At 44.6% G+C, this 19,145-nt stretch overlaps 1 protein-coding gene across 2 annotated transcripts in view; it reads right to left on the reverse strand.

The window, feature by feature from the left end:
• WNT7B (Wnt family member 7B) overlaps positions 1–19,145 on the reverse strand; it is a 145,318-nt gene that overhangs the window by 51,151 nt on the left and 75,022 nt on the right. For both annotated transcript variants that reach the window (XM_090043806.1, XM_090043807.1), the window contains exon 2: positions 17,827–18,053. In XM_090043806.1, the coding sequence (XP_089899932.1) occupies positions 17,827–18,053 (227 nt within the window). The remainder of the gene's footprint in view (positions 1–17,826; positions 18,054–19,145) is intronic.

The raw sequence follows: 19,145 nt of genomic DNA on the forward strand, positions 1-19,145 counted from the left end.
GCTGTCAGAACAGGGGTGTCATACTTACCTGGTTCCTCAGGCCAGAACTGGACCATAAGACTTCTCAAGGGCTGGGGACAGACCCAGAAATAAGCAGCAATAGGGAAAAATATCAGGGAGTCACAGAGCTTAATGCAGTCACTGCTTGCCCCCCACCACAAAGACACATCCCCAGCAGGGCTCCATGCCCTGGATTTGGGTGGCAGTGCCTGCCCTCCAAGTTCTGGCCCTTCAGGAGTCCCATGCTTCCACAAGCAGTTTCACAGCAGTACATTTGATACCCATATTATATCTCTAATAATATTTTGGATGTCATAGGCATATATTATTAACATACATGTCATGTATTATTAACATCAAAATAAAATAAAGGTGAGGGTAATCTAACTCTACACAGTAGAACCACACACAGTGATGGCTGCAAGGCTTTAAGAAGGCAATTTTGCTAATTAGAAAACTTCACATTTGTCATAGTTTGTTTTATGGACTCTTTAGACTTGAAACAGCAGGGGTTGCCCTTTGCTGAAGGCAGATAGCAGGCTGGATGGATAATGTATTGTAAAACATATTCATAAACTGAACTGGGCTAATCAAGAAATGCTCCTGCTGCTGACTGTAAAGTGGTATAATACAACCCATGCACACTCATGGTACAGTCTCACATATGTGTGTATATTATGTAGAAGTATCCACAAACATGTCATACTTACTTTGTCCCTTTTTTCTTCTTTTATTATGATGATAATAATAATAATAATAATAATAAAGAGATTTTTTTTATGGCAGTCAAAGAGCTGACTGGAAAAAAATAAGCTTTGTATATATACATAGCATGTATATGTTAAATTAAATTCTGCAATATAGGTGCAAATTTATGCTGCATGACATTGTGTTCTTCACATTGTTTATAAATGCTTCTTTGGTTTAGGAGTATATGGTTTACCAAACAGGGTATGCAGATGAAGCATCAGAGAAGGAAAGGGAGGATACTACACATGTAACTATGATTTTTAATGCTATGTTTAGTCTTCCCTCCTCAATGTAGAGGGTTGGACTAGATGACCAAACCTATCATCTGTAATTCTAGGGAAGAGATTTTCACAACATAGTAACCACAACAGTAAAGCTTATGAGATCTGTAATGCCATTAGTACTTCAAATTCTTTATACAGAATCATTTAAATACCATGTTAATCACTTTTCTGATTGCTTTTTATTGTCCCCTAAATTATTTTTTGCGTTGAAATCTGTTTATGTGCATAGTTATTTCTGATAAAAATCAGAATGTAGTTGGAGGGGGTGGTTTAGTTTGGTTTTGATATAAGTCTAAGTCTTGAAATTCAGAGCTATAAACAGAGATTCTGTACTCACATAAAAGTTAGGAGTGTTCATACCTGTAGTCAAATTTGGACTTCATTAAGTGAACAGCAACCTCCTTTTATTTCAGTAGTTCCAGGATCTTATATTTGAGGTAAGCAAGCACATCACTGGATTTTTTTTAACGTTATCTATACTGTTAGTTAATTTCATATTACGGTGCAATTTGTTAACTGGTAACACCAGGGCACCAATATATATTCACTATATCACTTTTACATTAAGCAATTTTATATCATTATATTTAAAAACATGCAAAAAGTTGAGGTTGCAAGAGCACTCAAAAGTGAAGAAGTATAAGAATTCATATTGCTTGTGCAAACTGAATCTGGTTCCTTGTTTTATTTATACAGATATAGATAGGAGCCAGAGATAGATAGATAGATAGAGCTAGAGCTATATATCTATCTATCTATCTATATCTGGCTTATATATATAAACAAGGAACCAGATTCAGTTTGCACAAGCAACATGAATTCTTATACTTCTTCACTTTTGAGTGCTTTCATATATATATGAATATTAGGGGTATGCAAAGCAGGCCCTATTCGATTTTGATTGAGATTCAGCTCAAATCAGGGACAATGATTTGATTTGTTGATTCGGATTACTGTCCCTGATTCTATTCAGCTGAATCTGAAGATTCAATGCTGATTTGGAGAATCAGTGATTTAGACACAGACAGAGCTTTAAATGTTTTTTTCTACATACCTCGAGGTACCAGCATGGCTTGTGAATGTTGTAATGCTGGGATGCATGAAGAGTCCCGCAGGAGTGCAGGGGGGACCTCCCTGTGCTCAGCAGTGAACCCAGAAGTGGGCCAGAAGTACTTCCGGGTCTGCCGGGGAGCATGCTGGAGGACCCCCCCTGCACCCTTCCCCTGCTTGGTGATCAGCCACAGGGGGACCCTGGAGGCCCCCCCAGACCCAGAAGGCACTAGTCACTGAGCCAGTGGGAGTACAGGGGGGTCCCCAGCACACTCCCTGGTGGACCTGGAAGTGGACCAGAAATGCTTCTGGTCCACTTCTGGGTCTGCTGCTGAGTGTGCTGGGGAGCTCCCCGTGCTCCTCTGGGATGCTCCATGTGCCCCAGCATCACGGCGTTCATGAGCCACCTGGTACCTAGAGGTGTGTAGAAAAACATTTAAAGTTGTGTCTATTTCCAAATCACCAAATCTTTCTGAATCTCTCTGAATCAATTCAGAGGGTTCCAATTCGATTCAGAGAGATTAAAGGGTCCTCTGAGTCAATTCGGATTTGGAGATTCGGCTGCCGAATCAGGTCAAATTGCATCAGGGACCGAAGCTTCACACAGCCCTTCTGAATATATAACTGAATCTGGTTCCTTGTTTTGTGTGTGTGTGTGTGTGTGTGTGTACACATATGTATAATATAATACAATACGTAAATATATTATATCCATTAAGGCATTGCATATACTTACATGCACAAATTCTATTTTTTCCACTGACTCCCTGACTCTTTCATCCCAAGGCAGATCTCTGGCCTGGAAAAAAATCTTAGGTGTTTAAAGCAAACAAAGTCTAAATGTAATAGAAAAGATGGCCTTATGCTGAGCAGTCTCAGTGCTACCAATCCTGAGCAATCTAATGATTATGAGACCCACTCTAGATGATACTGATTGGATTACAGAGATCTTCTGTTAAAAGACATTCAAAAGATTTCTGTCTGGAAGATTTACTGAAAAAGAAAATGTCTACAAATTTCTATCTTGGCAGAATGTGGAATCAGAATAAGACAGAAACATTGAAATAATTTGGAATTTTTAGTTCTGTGAAAAATGCCCACTTATCTCTCAAATTCTGGTTGAAACATATTGAAAAGTGGGCGTTTCCCATAAGATGATATTCCAAATTTCTCTCAGCTCAGGCATCTACTGATTTCCCATATGACTGCAACACATACAAAGCTCATTAAATAATTATATGAATAAGCTACTGTTGCATTGAAGCACAAAGGAAATCCATTCCCACACAGAGGAAAGGTAGCAAAAGGGCTGGGAAGCCCTCTTGGCTAAACAGGGAAATCATGGTCCTCTTAAGAAAGAAGAAAGAGGCATACAAACAATGAAAAACTTGGGGCATGCCCCAAAGAGGACTATACAACAATGGCCTGCACTTTTAGGGAACAGATTAGAAGGGCTAAGGTGGCTACTGAACTAAAATTAGCGATGGGGATCAAAGACAACAAGAAGTCCTTCTTTAGGTATGTAGGAAATAGGAGGAAAAGAAATGGGAGTATGGGGCCACTGCTCAACCACTCAGGGCAGCTAGTTACTGGCACTCGGAAGGAAGCTGAATTCCTGAATGTCTACTTTGCTTCAGTCTTTCATAGGGCCAAGGGGAAAAACATGCCAGATAGGGTATGAAAAGAGGAGGCTAGGAATGACTGCCTTCCTACTATTGCCACAGAACTGGTGTGTGACCAATTAAAAAATTTAGACATATATAAATCAGCTGGCCTGGATGAACTTCATCTGAGGGTGCTGAAGGAGCTGGCCAAAGTCATAGTGGAACCCCTGGCAAAGCTCTTCCAAAACTCGTGGTGCTCTGGAGACGTCCCTGAGGACGGGAAGAGGGCTAATGTTATGCCCATCTTCAAGGGGAGGATGGAGGACCCAGGTCACTATAGGCCAATTAACCTAGCTTCTATCCCAGGGAAAATCCTGGAAAAAATCATTAAAGAGTCAATATGCGATAGGCTTGAAGGAAGTAGGATTCTGACCGACAGCCAGCATGGCTTCATCATGGGCAGGTCTTGTTTTACCAACTCCTTTTATGAACTAGCCACCTGGATAAGAGAGAGGAGGTTGACATTGTATACCTTGACTTCCAAAATGCTTTTGATCTGGTATCCCATGATGGTCTCATGAGAAAATTGGAAGATTGTGGGCTTAACTGTGAGACAGTCAGGTGGGTAGGAAGCTGGCTACAGTGTAGGATAGGACCCAGAGAGTTCTACTGAATGGATCTGTGCCATCTTGGCAAGAAGTGGCCAGTGGTGTCCCTCAGGGGTTGGTGCTTGTTCCAGTGCTTTTTAACATCTTCACCAATGATTTGGATATGGGGGTGAAGAGCTCACTGGCCAAGTTCATGGACGACATCAAGTTATGGGAAAGTATGATCACACTTGAAGATAGGCTGCAGATACAGGCAGACCTAGACAGGCTGGCAAGTTGGACAGATTGGAACCAGATGAGGTTTAACATTGAGAGATGTAAAGGGTTCCACCTGGGGACAAACAATCCCCTGCACATCTACAGGCTTGGCAATGACAATCTGACCAGCACTACAAATGAAAGAGACCTGAGGGTAATAACTGACCACAGTATGTACATGAGCTGACAGTGCGACACTGTAGCCAGCAGGGCAAATAATACTCTGGCGTGTATCAATTGATGCATCACCAGCAAAACCAAGGAAGTGATTCTTCTGCTCCATTTGGCATTGGTGAGACCGCAGCTGGAGTACTGCATCCAGTTCTGAACACCACACTTCAACAAGGATGTGGAAAAGCTTGAGAGAGTCCAGAAAAGGGCCACCCATGTGATCATAAACTTGCACAGTAAGCTATACAAGGCTAAGGGACACTTCAGCCTGAAAAAGAGAAGGCTGAGAGGGGACTTGGTAGCAGCTTACCACTACATCGGGGTGTACATTAAGGACTCGGTGAACAACTGTTCACAAGGGCGCCCTTGGGGAAAACCAGGAACAGTGGTCAAACTCCTGGAAGACTGTTTCAGGGTCAACATTAAGAAAGACGTCTTCACAGTCAGGGTGTCCAGACTGTGGAATAAGCTCCCTCCAGAGGTGGTGCGATCACCTACCCTGGAGATCTTCAAGAGACCACACCTTGCTGGGGTTACTTGACCCCAGTTGTCTTTCCTGCTTGCTGCAGGGTGCTGGACCCAATGATCTTCCGAGGTCCCTTCCAGCCTACATTTTATGAATCTATGAAAGTGAGGGGAGAAAGGAAGATTGAAAAAATGGCGTCGGGGCAAAAAGAAAAATAGAAAAGTAGACATATGCTTGTATTAGGAAAAATTACGTGGACTCTTTCATGGTTCATCAAGTTACCTTTAACATTAAAACGCACACATAATGCTAGGAAGTACAAGCAGGAAGGGATAACGGACGAGGCCTTCTCATTCTTCCTGAGAAAGTAGGCAATTACCTCTGATGTCTGCATATGAATGCACAGAGCCTGGGAAACAAACAGGAAGAACTGGATGTCCTCATAGTCATGGAACTATGATGTCATTGGAATAAACAGTGCTCCAGCCATGTAAGCTATACTACCAAGTCTCTGTCATCAGTGGGTATAAACTGCTCAGGAAGGGCAGGCAGGGGAGAGGAAGACGAGCTGCTCTTTAGGTAAAAAACAATGTCTGATTGCTCAAAGCTCCAATATAAAACTGGATTTAGGCCTGTTAAAAGTCTCTGGCTTAGGATCAAAGTGGAGAGCAACAAGGATGATGTTGTGGTGAGGGTCTGCTATGGACCACCAGACCAGGAGGATGAGGTGGATGAAGCTTTCTTCAGATAGCTAATGGAAGTGTCCCAATCATAGGCCCTGGTTCTCATGGGAGACTTCGATAATCCTGACATCTGCTGGGAGGACAATACAGCAGCGCTCAGGAAATCCAGGAAGTTTTTGGAGAGTTTGGGGACAACTTACTGGTGCAAGTGCTGGAGAGGCCAACTTGGAGCTGTGTGCTTCCTGACCTGCTGCTCACAAACAGGTAAGAATTGGTGGGAGATGTAAAAGTGGATGGCAACTTGAGCAGCCACAACCACAAGATGATCAAGAAAGGAAGGAAGGAGAGCAGCAGACTAAGGACTGTGGACCTCAGAAAAACAGACTTCAAATCACCCAGGGTACTAACTCATGGGTAGGATGCCTTAGGAGGTCAGTCTGAGGCAGAAAAAAGTCCAGGAGAACTGATTCTATTTTAAAGAAACCTTAGTGAGGATGCAGGAACAAACCATTCTGCTGTGCTGGAAGACTAGCAAGTATGACAGAAGATCAGTCTTGGCTTAGCAGGAAACTCTTCGGTGAGCTAAAACACAAAAAAGAAGCTTCCAAGAAGTGGAAATGGCTAGGGAGGAGTATAAGAGTATTGCTTGGGCATGCGGGCATGAAATCAGGAAGGCCAAAGTCCACTTGGAGTTGCAGCTAGCAAGGGACATGAAGGGTAACAAGAAGGGTTTCTACAAGCATGTCAGCAACAAGAGGAAGATCAGGGAAAGTGTGGGTGCCTTACTGAATGGGGGAGGCTTTGATTCATAAGAGTATCTTTCCCCCATCCATTTGCCCTACATTTTGTAATTGTGATCATCTTTTTATATAATATGTTTAGCACTGTTTTGTGTCCATCTCTCTCCAAGTGGTTAATTTTGATTCATATAGCAATTTGGAGTTAATAAAATAAATGTACTGATTTCTGTAGTCCTTAACAGGGTTAAAGTTTTTTTTTTTTTAAGGTGAAGCCAAGGAGGGGTGAATGCAGGGAGGTGGGGAGATTCTACAGATGTTATTTTTCTCATAAACTCCTTGCTGCAGAAAAGCTTGATGTCACCTCAGAGGCATCCTTTCAACATGTCAGAAATTCACAAATGCACACAAAAGGTCATGGATCTCAAAAGCCTTCAGAACTCCCTTGTTTCTTGCCCTGTAATTTGCTGATTCTTTACAACTGTCAGGTGGCTGTCTCAATAATTTGAATTACTTTCCACCACCTCAAATCTCAAAGGTTTTCCTCAAAATATATTCCAAGATGGGAAATACATTAAGATGAACAATTTTAAAGCCAATCATTTTCCTTGTGAAAGGTCCTAGCCGAGGGGTCATCTGCAGATTAATTTTGATGTCTTGTCAGCTACACCCTCTCCAGACACTTTCATCTTCCATGCCTCATTTTTGCCCTGGGTTTAGCACTGATAAGAGAAGTCTGTTATAAGCCCCAGAATACACATAGTTTCAGAGGGAACAGCCAAATACACAAAGTATTAGCTTGGATAATCTTCTTTGACAGGACAATAGTAAATCATATTGCCATTCATTCTGACTCCATGCTGTAGAAGCTGCTCTGGCTAATTATTTGTTCTTAGGTGGTGATTTGCTTCCTTTATTAATGATGAATACAATCTTGTATAATATACACCAGTGTTTCCCAAACTTTTTGGACCATTGGACCTCTGTCAACTTGGACAATTATCAAACCTTGGACTCCTTATCAAACCTCTCATTGAAAAATAGGGGGGAGGGGGAGAGGAGAATGGATGGTAGGGAGAGATGGTACAAGGCACCAGCTAGGGACTAGTTGCCATAATGTCATCATGGATTCACGGTGATCCATTAACTATAGTTTGGAACCAGTGGTTTAGACCTAGTTACAGGGAAAACTGCCTCTTTCTCCAGTGGTTTAGACCTAGTTACAGGAAAAACTGCCCTTTTCCCATGTGCCACTGAAGAAGTTAGGACCACCCATTAGTTCTGGGTTTCTCTTTCATCTGACAAGAGCCAGAGTATGTTAACCTTTATACTTAATATAGGTCTGCTGGATACCTATCATCAGGTGACAGGCATTAAATAAATAGGTCTTCCTGGTTTTAAAGACAGTAATCAATATATAATTAGCTGATTCATTCATGTATTGATTTGCATGAGAAGGAAGTAACATAAGATGTGGGGAGAGATTGGGGCATCAGCTTTCATAGGATGAGGTGTGGAAGGCAAAAGCACACAGGCTGGAGATGTCAGATGCAAGTTGTGAAAGGAGAAGAAAGAAGTAGCATCCAATCTAGACTTTACAAGACCAAGCCAAAGAAGTTGGAATTATATTCACCTGCTTGGAGACACAGAAGTTTCTAAGTCAGAGCTGATTTTCAGTCACACCCAAAACCAGCTGCAGCTTAATAACTTAAAGTTGCAAGGTCCCTTGGACAATAGCACAAAGCACCAGGAACCTGTCAAACTGCAACATATCATTTAAAAAAAAAAGTCTAGCTGAAACTGCCCTGAAGCCAATGAGTGAATCTGATAAAGTGCTAAAGATTATGAAAACTGCTACTGCACTGTCAGAATTTCTTAAATATCTCAGTCCTCATGACTGAAAATAACTTACCTGGTTTTACATGAGAATCCTTCATGAGGAAGACCTTCCTCATTGCTTTATTACACCAGGTAAAGAACCATGCCATACAAGAATGTGTTGCCCTAAATCAGAGGTTTCCAACCACTAAGCCGTGGTCTGGTACAGGGCAGCAAAGGGTTGGCTGCCAGGTCATGACACAGCGGAGCAGCCCCAGGAGGGAGGTAGGTGACTCCATGCACCCCATCCTGCTCCCACCACCATGGCCACATCTGGCAAGGTCCTGGCTGCACAGCAGGTACCAGGACCCCCAGCCCCACCTGCAACTGGGAACAGGGGAATGCGGGCAAGGAAATGCCTGGGGCAGAGGGCATGGAAGTGGCTCCCTTGCTTGCTCCTAGGGAAAGCAGCAGAGTCCTTTCCAGGCAGCCCCAGCTGGGTCCCTCCATGCCACCACCTGCCCAGCCCCCTCCCCTGCAGGGTCCCCTGCTGCCCACAGCCGTGGTGCCCCAATCTGATCCAATCCTTGCAACACCTCTTCCTCATGTAAAATGTAAATATGTACATTAGATTTAAATATGTAAATTAAATATGTAGATCTCAGCAAAATGGACAGGCTTCTAATCATAAAGTGAACTGAATTTTATTTGTAACCATGTTCTCCTATGGACCAAATAGCTCATAGAAAAGTTGACAACTTTAATCTGACATCTACTTATGTAACATGGGGAAGCCAGGCCACAACCCACCTACCCCTCCTCTCACCGCACAGCCAGAGTGGGGCTGGGCCATGCCCCCTTCCCTCTGTGCAGATGGTTCAGAGCCAGTCCATGCCTCCTTTCCCCGCACCACAACAGGGCTGGGTCATGTCTCCTCCCTGGGCTGGAAACGGACTGGGTCATTCCCCATACCGCCAGCAGGGCTCAGGCAAGCCCCCTATCCCTGTGCAGCTGGACCAGGGCCCAGCTGTCCCCTGCCCCCCGTGTGGCTGGATGAGGCCCTGCCATTCCCACCCCAGCATTGGACTGGGTCCACCAGCCAGATGTGGCCCACATTGGGATTGGACACAGCCTGTCCAGCCCACTGGGAAAAAAAAAGGTTAAGTACCACTGGCCTAGAATGACACTTGGTTAGTTTGTTCACATTCTGGAGCTCTTTGCACAACCACTGTTTAGAGTCTACATAAACAGCTTGACCAGTTGCTGGAAACCTCAACTCAAGAGTCTCCTTGAAACCACAACTCAATAGCCCCTATGTTAAAGTTAAGTCATTTTAATTTGCACATCAGTGATCTGCCTGAAACTCTTTATTAATCTGCTGTTGACCTCTGCATGGGCACTCAATCTCAGGCTTTTTCTGACCTTGAGAACGCATTGAATTCTGATCTGGCAATTACTACTGTAGCTGGTACTTGCAGCTGGAGACTTCAGCACAAGTTTTGTGTTTCTTCATCCTCCCTAGTGCCTCTGTGCCTTGGGAACTGACTGTCTCACTTAACAAGCACCTGTTGGTATACAGTCCACACCCAGTCTATCATGGAATTTCTCTTGATAGGTCTTTGGTTTATTGTTATTATCTGATGAAATTGGCTGTCAAAATCCAGACATGCAGCAATCTACTTGACAAGCTAAGTGGAACTACCTGGGGATCAAATAATTATGCTCTTCAGACAGCTGTCCTTGCTCTCTGCTTCTCAGTAGTAGAAGCCTGTGCTCCAGCCCCGGGTTCCCTCATCCCACAACCCACAGTGATGGGGCCATAAAGCATGAGGTAACATGTCAGGGACTAAGGACCTACACCTGTACTCTGAAGGCCAGTGCTGAGAAACACCATTCTGCCTTACAACAGAGGATTGCTTCCCTAGCCATACTGGAAGTTCTTCCTTAAGCAAAATGGTTATTAATCCAATTTAAGAAGTTTTCCAGTGAAAATGAAAATATAATTCATAGTTAAAATATTTTTACAATTTCCTTATGCTTTATGACACTTCATTGGCATTTGCTCATGCTCATCTGGAAATTCTCAAGCAGTTAAATGAACACCTAACCCAGCCAGAGAGAAGAGGATGCTTATCAGTCTGCACAACATGGTATTGGTCAAGCTCAAAAAAGTGCATGTGGATGTAACTAACATTGAAGGGTTCCTTACCTGACCAGAGGGTGTCCCACAACAAGGCCTGTCTCTTCAGAGACACTGTACTAGGGCAAAGGAAATTTATCCCGACAGGGACCCTGTACTCAAGGCAAAATGAAGCTGGCCCACACAGGGACATCTTGAGAGAGGTAAAGATGGAAAAACCCTAGCCAGGGGTTTGAAATCAGAGAGGGACAGTTAGGGAGAGCCCACAAAAATCCCAGCTCTAGGATTGGCTGGGAGGCTCTCTTTAAATGTGGGGAGTTTTTCCCCACTCAGGAAGAGAAGGGACGCACTGCAGGGAGAAGTCTATGCAGGCCAGGCCACAGTGACTCGCCCCCCCAGAACCTGCTGGAGCTGCGGTGAGATGTAGATGGGTCAGAGGCGCATTCACAGCCCAAGGACTTAAGCCTGATCTCCTCCTTGTGGGGAAACAAGCCTGGTTAGTATGTGTATGTGTAATTTAAAGGAGGGGTGCACAGCTGCAGAAGCCCAGCCCAGCACATCCCCATTGCACAGACAAGGGGAGGCAAGACTCAGGGAACTAGCCCCGGAGTCGGTGGTATGTGTGTTACCTGAAGGGAGGGCATGGGCTGCAGGAGCCCAACCCAGTGCGCTCATGTGTTCACCTGTGAGAGAAGTGTATCTGCTTTAGCCTGCAGCCCGAGTTGCATGACTCACTGTGCAGGGGCCATGGGCTACATACATTGTGTGTTGCAGGGACCCAGATGTGGGAGCAGTTGCCAGCAATGAGGTGATGCCTGGGCCGATTTAGGAGGACCTCAGCCATGAAAGACCTGCCATGATACAGTGGGAAAAGCTGGGGATTGTGTGTAAATTCAGTGTGCATAAAAGTCAGTAGTAGTAGTTGTAAATAAGTATTCAGTAGCTCAAGTTCTAAATATTAAGCAATTTATTTATTAGTGCTTCAACATTTAATTGCTGTTTACACTTCTCCTTTAACCTATACCACACCTGAGAGGTTATCAGTTTGTGAACTCTGTAGGCACCCAAGTAACTATCTCCGTACCACCAGTGCTCCTTTTGTGTCCTGTATACAGAGTTATTTTGGTAGCAATTTAAAATTTTTATCCACTTTAGTTATATCTTGTTCTGTATGTAATTAAATTGTACATAATTAAATATTTGTAAATAATTATATTGTTTGTTGCAAAGTATTTGTAAGTGTAAAAGGGGCCCTCCCTGCCACAAAGCCCCATTTCAGCTCCTAGGAGAGCCAAGTGAGGCTTACGCTACTGAGCACTCCAGGATTCCAACACTTGGATGTGGCACGTGGGTAGCACCATGTGCCAGGGTTACGTGAAGGTGTCCAGCTCCTAGGAACATGCCAGTACACACTAAAGACAGACATCCCAGTCCACCAAAACACTTAAGCACATATACATACATATATACATACACACATACATATATACATACACACATACATATATATTTTAAATTGTGTCATCCTATGGAAGTTGAAGATGCTCATATGCATAATATTAAGTTGTTACTCAAATAACTTTGGTGGATCAAGACCAAAAAGCAAAAGCACACCCAAATTCCTTCAAGCATAGCATCTAGCATACTTGGCACATGTTCATTTCCAGGAAATGTGTACAAACCAACATCTCGCTACTTGCCTCAGGTTACCCAGAGCAGATGTCCGAAGAGCAAGTTGAGAAACCTTGGGACTTCATCACCTGGGCTTGTAAATGCCTTAGGTCTTCCCCTGTGTGGCACTCTTAACATTGATATCCTAATTCAAGTCCCCCAAAAATTCACATATCCATGCTCCACTTTTTAAGTTCTAAAGAAGGATTAAACAGATTGCCAAGACTTAATCACGTCACCCTGACTCACTTAAAACAAAAGAATTGGGCAAATACATGCCAAATTAAACATCAGAGAAGTATGAACCCTACAGCTTCTTACTGGACAAGAAGATGGAAAGCATTACAACTTCTCACATATTTCTTTTTCCTTATGCATGTTTTAAGAGAATGCTTTGTACTGTTTTGTTTTTTTTTTTTTTGGTCTGATGCTGTCCTGGTTCAAAACTATAATGACATACATACATGTCAGCCTGCCACTTTGGTTTTATTTCTGATAAGTCCTTACAAAGTTTAATCCCATTAGTCAGCTACCTTAAATATGCTCAAAAAGACTTGCTGTCGGTTATGTCTACTTAGGCACCTAGATTTTGCCAGATTCCTGCTTGCTGGCTAGCTGCACATGAGCAGGAATAATAAATATTATGGTGGTCAAAACAGAAGCAATTCAAGTGTGGAACCGCACAGGGCTTTGTTACCTTTAGTTTATCATGATTCATCACTGGACAATAGGCAGTCAAACAGTCCAAGGCTAAATTGATTCACTCTTTTCAGGTTAGTCTAAGTTGCAAAGATTGAACCAATAAGCAAATGAGCAGACATTCCCTTTTTGATTCAGGAAATGCAGCCACATGCCTGCAGTGGCTCAAGCCAGAAACCAGAGGGTGCTAGAGTATAGCTCTCTGACACAGCCAGCATGGGCTATGTGTTCACTTCCTCTTCCTGCTGCCCCATAGGTCTCTGAGATTTTCTGTTCACAATCACAATAGCAGGACTCTGCAGGCTTGCTCATCACTTCCTCCTCCTGCTTCTAGGTGCCTCTGGGATTTGTTGTTCATAATCACAGCCAGCACTAAGTAAGCAGGGAAGTACTCAGGGGAAGGGAAGTTTAACCCCCCTCCCTGACCCCAGACCCCAGCAGGGATTTGCCTGGGGGTGCCAGTGAGCTAGCCAGTGAGGCAGTGATAGTGTCCCCACTGCACTTCTGAAGTGTGGAGATGCTGATACATGAGATGCAGAAGGCTGCTGGAGCACGGTAATTGCAATGCTCCAGCAGAGTCAATTAATTGAGTCTTTTCAGACATGGTGGAATTATAACACTTTGGGGCTGCCCCCTGCTCATGTATAGGGAGCACAGGGGAGGGACCAGCCCTGCTCTCTGAAGTGGACAGCACAGCCCAGCCCAGGACTGCAAAATGCTGGGATTCTGGGGGACCTTGATTTAACTTGAAACAGGAAGGGGTCTGAGACAGAAGATTCATAAACCAGTTTGACCTAAATCAGTTAAGTCTGATACTACATTCAACCAGGTTTTATCTTAAACCAGTTTCAGCTATTTTGAAACTGGTTTATGTGCACTGAACTTCTATTCTGTTACAGGTTTAAACCAGTTTCTGATCCCTTAAACCAGTTTACGTATAACTTCTGTACCTAGTCTACAGGTCAATGAGACAGCATCATATTTCTTCTGAACCTTAAAAAATCCCCCCTGAGATTGGCTGCATGCATCTGCCCTGAGACTGGCCACTGCTGAAGCCACCACTGGCTTCTATGGGCGGTTGCTGCCCACTCCCCTGCCTTGCTGCCGATGTGGCTGGCAGGGGCTGTGGGTGGTACCTGCTTACCACTAACCACCCCCCACTGCTGGTGTCATTGCTGGGGGCACCTGCAGGTGGTCCTCGCTCACTGACACTCCAGATAACACTGATGCCAGTGTCTCCCCAATCTCTCATTCATTTTGAGAGGGGAGAGTCCTTTTTTCTTCGAGGTAGCAGGAAGGAAGTTTGGTAGGTGTCTTTATAGCAGTTCTGATTCAATTGTTGGCATGGGTAAAACTCAAACTTTAAATTATTCCCTGTGTACAGCAGTTGAAACAATGCAAACTGCTTTCCCCTGTGGTTCCTCCTTTTTGTATGCCAATAATAGAATCAAAGCTGTGTTTCTATAGCCCATAAAATTATAACATATCTTTTTTCTCTTGAGGACTTATTCATCTTTCCTTATTTCCGTTTCCCAGAAAAATTCTTATAGTAGTAATGGGAACTAAGAAAGAAATTATTTCTCTAGATGAATTAAGAAATATCTGAATACAAACGTAGAAGGAAATACTGCCTGAATGGTAAGATATTTGGAAAAGATTAATAAGTCCTCAAAAGAACAGCTCCTGACCTCTTACCATCCTTCATCCAAAACCAAATCTTTTTTGAGGTTCCAAAATGTTCTGTAAATTTTCCCCTAGATGCTTCCTTTTAGTTTTCCTCAGCAGCTTTGTATTTTGGTGCAGAGTAGAAGAGCCAAAGCAGGCTAAGCTAGATCCTCAGCTGGTAAAAGACACCTTCACTGATATTGGTGGAATTGTACTGATTTACATCAGTTTAGGCATCAGCCCATTGTGTCTATAAGACATCCACCAACAATATTAAAATCAGGGTTTGTCTAATTCACACCTCAGCTTTCCGACATTGGCTTCCAGCTAGCATCAGATAAAAAATCTTATTCATAGACTATTTAGAGAACGCCCAAGTACTGCATGACCCCTTTACTCCTCATATGTGCAGTGCATTCACTTTTTTTCTCTTCCACAGAAATCATTCCTTGCATGTGGCAGGTCAGGTCTGACTCTAATTAGCCCATGTAACTCACCTCTACCATTGAAATTAAGCATAGGAGCAGAATCGACCAAATATGAACATAATACTGGGCATGTCTACATATTCATGAATGTGCCATAGTTACTGTGCATTAAATTTAGTACTTGTGTAATCAAGTACTAAATTAATGTGCAGTAACCAGTGTTATTGTGTAGAAGCACTGATGCACACCTTTTTAGTGACACTACTGTGCAGTAGCCTAATAATACTGCACGGTAGCATATTAGCACTGTTTGTGCTGTGATGTGCTACTATGCAGTATTGTTAGTCTACTGTGTAGTTAGCGTTTCATGTAGATGTGCCCACTGTTCCTCAAAGGAAGTTGTTGGTGGTACAATTTTTAGAGTTTTGTTAGTGTCACGGATGGCTCCGCGAGCGGCCGTGAGCTCGCGAGCGCCCCCTTGCCGTGCCAATTAGGGTGGTCTGACACCCTCTACTCGCCCGCCACGTCTTTGCTGTTGAGGTTCAGAATGGGAGGCTGCCTACTTACACCTAACGGCACCTTGATGGTATCCCCTCCGTTCCAAAGTGGGGGTACTCTCACCCCAGCCTTATGGGCAAATGCGTGCCTCCAAAACCTCCCCTTTAGCACGCCCCAAGCCTCGCAGCTGTGCCGGGGGACGTTGTCTGGTCCCCTGCCCCTCTGGGTGCTCTCCCTCTGGCACCCTGGGCTCATCACCTGCCTGGCGCCCCTGGGCCGGGCTCTCACCCACCAGCCTATTACTGACGCCCTTGGGTCTCCCTAGCTCCTCTCACCCCTCTCAGGGTCTCCGCCGCGCCCTCTGCGCTTGTGGCCCCACTCGGGGTCTCTGCCACGTCCCCCGCGCTTGCGGATTTCCCGTGTTTGGGGCTCAGGTGGCCATAGCCGTGCCTGGCCCCCTTGACCCTTTCCTGGGTCGTTTCTGTTCTGCGCCCTCTCCGGGCCTGTACCGCGCTCTCGGCGCCGCGCCCTCTCTTGGGCCTCGCCCTCTCTGGGGCCTGTATACCGCGCTCTCTCGGCGCTGCGCCCTCTCTCCGGGCCTCGCCCCGCGCTCTTCGCGCTGCGCCCTCTCTCCGGGCCTCGCCCCGCGCTCTTCGCGCTGCGCCCTCTCTCCGGGCCTCGCCCCGCGCTCTTCGCGCTGCGCCCTCTCTCCGGGCCTCGCCCCGCGCTCTTCGCGCTGCGCCCTCTCTCCGGGCCTCGCCCCGCGCTCTTCGCGCTGCGCCCTCTCTCCGGGCCTCGCCCTCTCTGGGGCCTGTACCGCGCTCTCCGCGCTGCGCCCTCTCTTGGGGCCTCGCCCTCTCTGGGGCCTGTACCGCGCTCTTGGCGCTGCGCGCCTCCCGCGCTTGGGGCTCAGGTGGCCGTAGCCATGCCTGGCCCCCTTGACCCTTTCTTGGGTCTTTTGCCCCACTGGGCAAAGTGCCATCCTTACGGGCCGGGGTCCAACCCCGTGCTCCATGCCACTCTGGCACAAACAGTTGTGCCCCCCCCAGCACTATGCCCCTACTGGGCACCCAGAGCCCCCAAACTGCTGGGGAGCCCCGCTGAGGCCTCCTCGCTCCCCCGGTTAACCATAACTCAAGCCAAGCCCGAACGGCTGTAACAAAACCAACAAAGAGCCTACCCGCTCGTAATGCAACTCTCAGCCCCTCTCGGGCCCTCAGCCCTACCTCTTATCAGGGTGTCCTTGTCCCTAGCATCATCGCAGCCAGTCAGTAGGATAAGGCTGCAACCCCCAACTTTGGCCGCTCAGCTCAGCCACAGAGCTCCTGCTCCTGTGGCATCCAGAAGAGTACTGCTAGCTAGGCTTGGGCCTAGCTGTTTATAAGGGCCTGGCCCTGCCCCCTCCTGGCCACATGACCTGCCTGGTTGCCCTAGCAACCCCCATCTGTGTTGCTCCAGGGTGCTTCAGCAGCCCTATTCCTCCTGCTAGTAGCAGGCACCCTGGTGCCCTGTTACACCTCTCCCCTTCCTGGGGGCATCTCCTTAGGAGCGGGGCGCGGGAGTGCCCCGCGACAGTTAGACACAGTTCTTGTTGGCCTAATAGACAGGTACTTTGTAGAAACCTTATCAAGTAACATCAGACATAAATTAGGTGGAAAGTGATCATTTGATGACTGTCCTATAAGAATTGGTCGTAAGTTATTTTCTTTCAGAATGTTTCCAATATCTACCACTGGAGGTAAGCAGTTTATAGTGCTGTCTTTAAGTTGTAAATTGTAAATATAGGGAAGGGATTAATATAATTACTGTGTAGTGAAAGATCACCGGTATGTCATATGAATTATAACACTAACAAGCTAATTAAGATTGTCTTGTGGCTGTTTTGGTACTGAATTTTTCTCATTATAGTGGAATTCTGACGGTCATAGCATGAAGTTCAGCAGCAATGATGTAGACCTAACTGGTACCAGTTTGTTACAGCATTACCTTTGCAAGAAATGAAATTGACTCTAAGCCATAGTTGTTCTTACAGTTATTCAAGTGTTTTTTCACGCAGAATATGGTACAAATAATAGAAGATTTAACCTTGCTATCTCTGGACATGTTTTTCATTGGCTACAAAATTAGATTAGAGAACAGCAGGAAAAAATAAATGCTGATGGCATTCTGGAGAGCATGTTTCTTTAGTTTGTATGGCATGTAAATGCCTGATAGATATAAATCTATTCTATACTGCAAGAGGAAGCTAAAAGGCAAACTGTCCCAATTGCTGGAATTTTTTTGGAGAATCTCTTACCTACTCGAAGCTCTTGTCCAAAGACTGTTTTTTCTCCCAGTGCTGAGCAGTTCCATCTGCCATACCGAAACTGATACTGGCATTCATTGATTCCCATCTGTGCCCCTTCTCCAATCACTATGATGGCATCAGGGCGGCTCTGGCAGATCGCTCGTTGCCGAGGGGCCAAGCCTGGAATTTTGTTGCAGATGATATTTGCTCCTAAAGCCACCACAGATGACAGAGCTCTAAAGAAAGACAGAAAGAGGCATTAGAAACCAACTGAGACCATTCATTCTATTTGTTCTACATTACAGAATGGCAGAAAAGGCAATGGATGAACAGCCAAAGGTTTGGAAATTTGGTTCCTATAATTATAAAGACTTTTCCCAACCTCATTGGTCTGGCAATTGGGGTTGGAAATCTTGCAGGATTTCCAGTAATGCTTAGTTAAATCTGGACCAGAATACCACATGAATAGCCTCTCTCATGGGCATTTGGCACTTCTGTTTCCCATACCAGATCAAACCAGGAACTGAGGAGGTGTGATTCATTCAGATTCATTTAGAAATGTGCTTAGTTTCAAGCTATAGGTATTTACATTGCCAAAGCCAGTTCACTCATCACAATTTTCAAACTATTTTAGACCACTTTAGAAAATATTTTTTTCTACCAATATTTTTGCCCACACTTGAAATAATGAGTGACTAATGGAAATTTATAAGAATAATAATATTTTTAGACCTAGCAAAAGCCTTGGAACACATGTGAGGGATGATTAACATGAGGCATTCTTACTGAAAACATTTATAATTCTCATTCTTCAATACATGTTCAGAAGTATACATCTAGAGTTACAATTCATTATGAAGATCACACGCATCAATTTTCAGATTCATATACCACCTTATTTTTCAGAAGTTTTATTTTATAAATAGCATTTTAAAGAATAGGTTTCAATATTGCTGTAAGTGATTTTGGAGCTTAAGGGCCATTTTAAAAGTTTCCCATTAAGTCTTAGGCTCTTAATTGAATAAATCACTTTTGTAAATTGAACTTAAGTTCCCAAATAACTTAGACACTTTTGGGGGAGATTTTTCCATTTCTAAAATTGATAGCTAGAAATGTTAAACTTGTTGTCCTGGAAACCTTTCAGATTAAATTATGCTGCCTAACTGCAGAGCTACACTGTAGAAAGGCATGAGGTATACTGACTTCTAAGTTGTGCCTGCTGGCATTATGCCTAGTTTAAACTTCATCCCACCTGAAAAACCCTCTAACCTACTATGATAGCCAGATCCACTGTTCTACCCCAACACATGAAGTTTGGAGTTTTGGAA

The sequence above is a fragment of the Crocodylus siamensis genome, chromosome 4 (genome assembly GCF_052110815.1).
Source record: "Crocodylus siamensis isolate JL-2025a chromosome 4, ASM5211081v1, whole genome shotgun sequence".
In the NCBI taxonomy this organism is placed as follows: domain Eukaryota; kingdom Metazoa; phylum Chordata; order Crocodylia; family Crocodylidae; genus Crocodylus; species Crocodylus siamensis.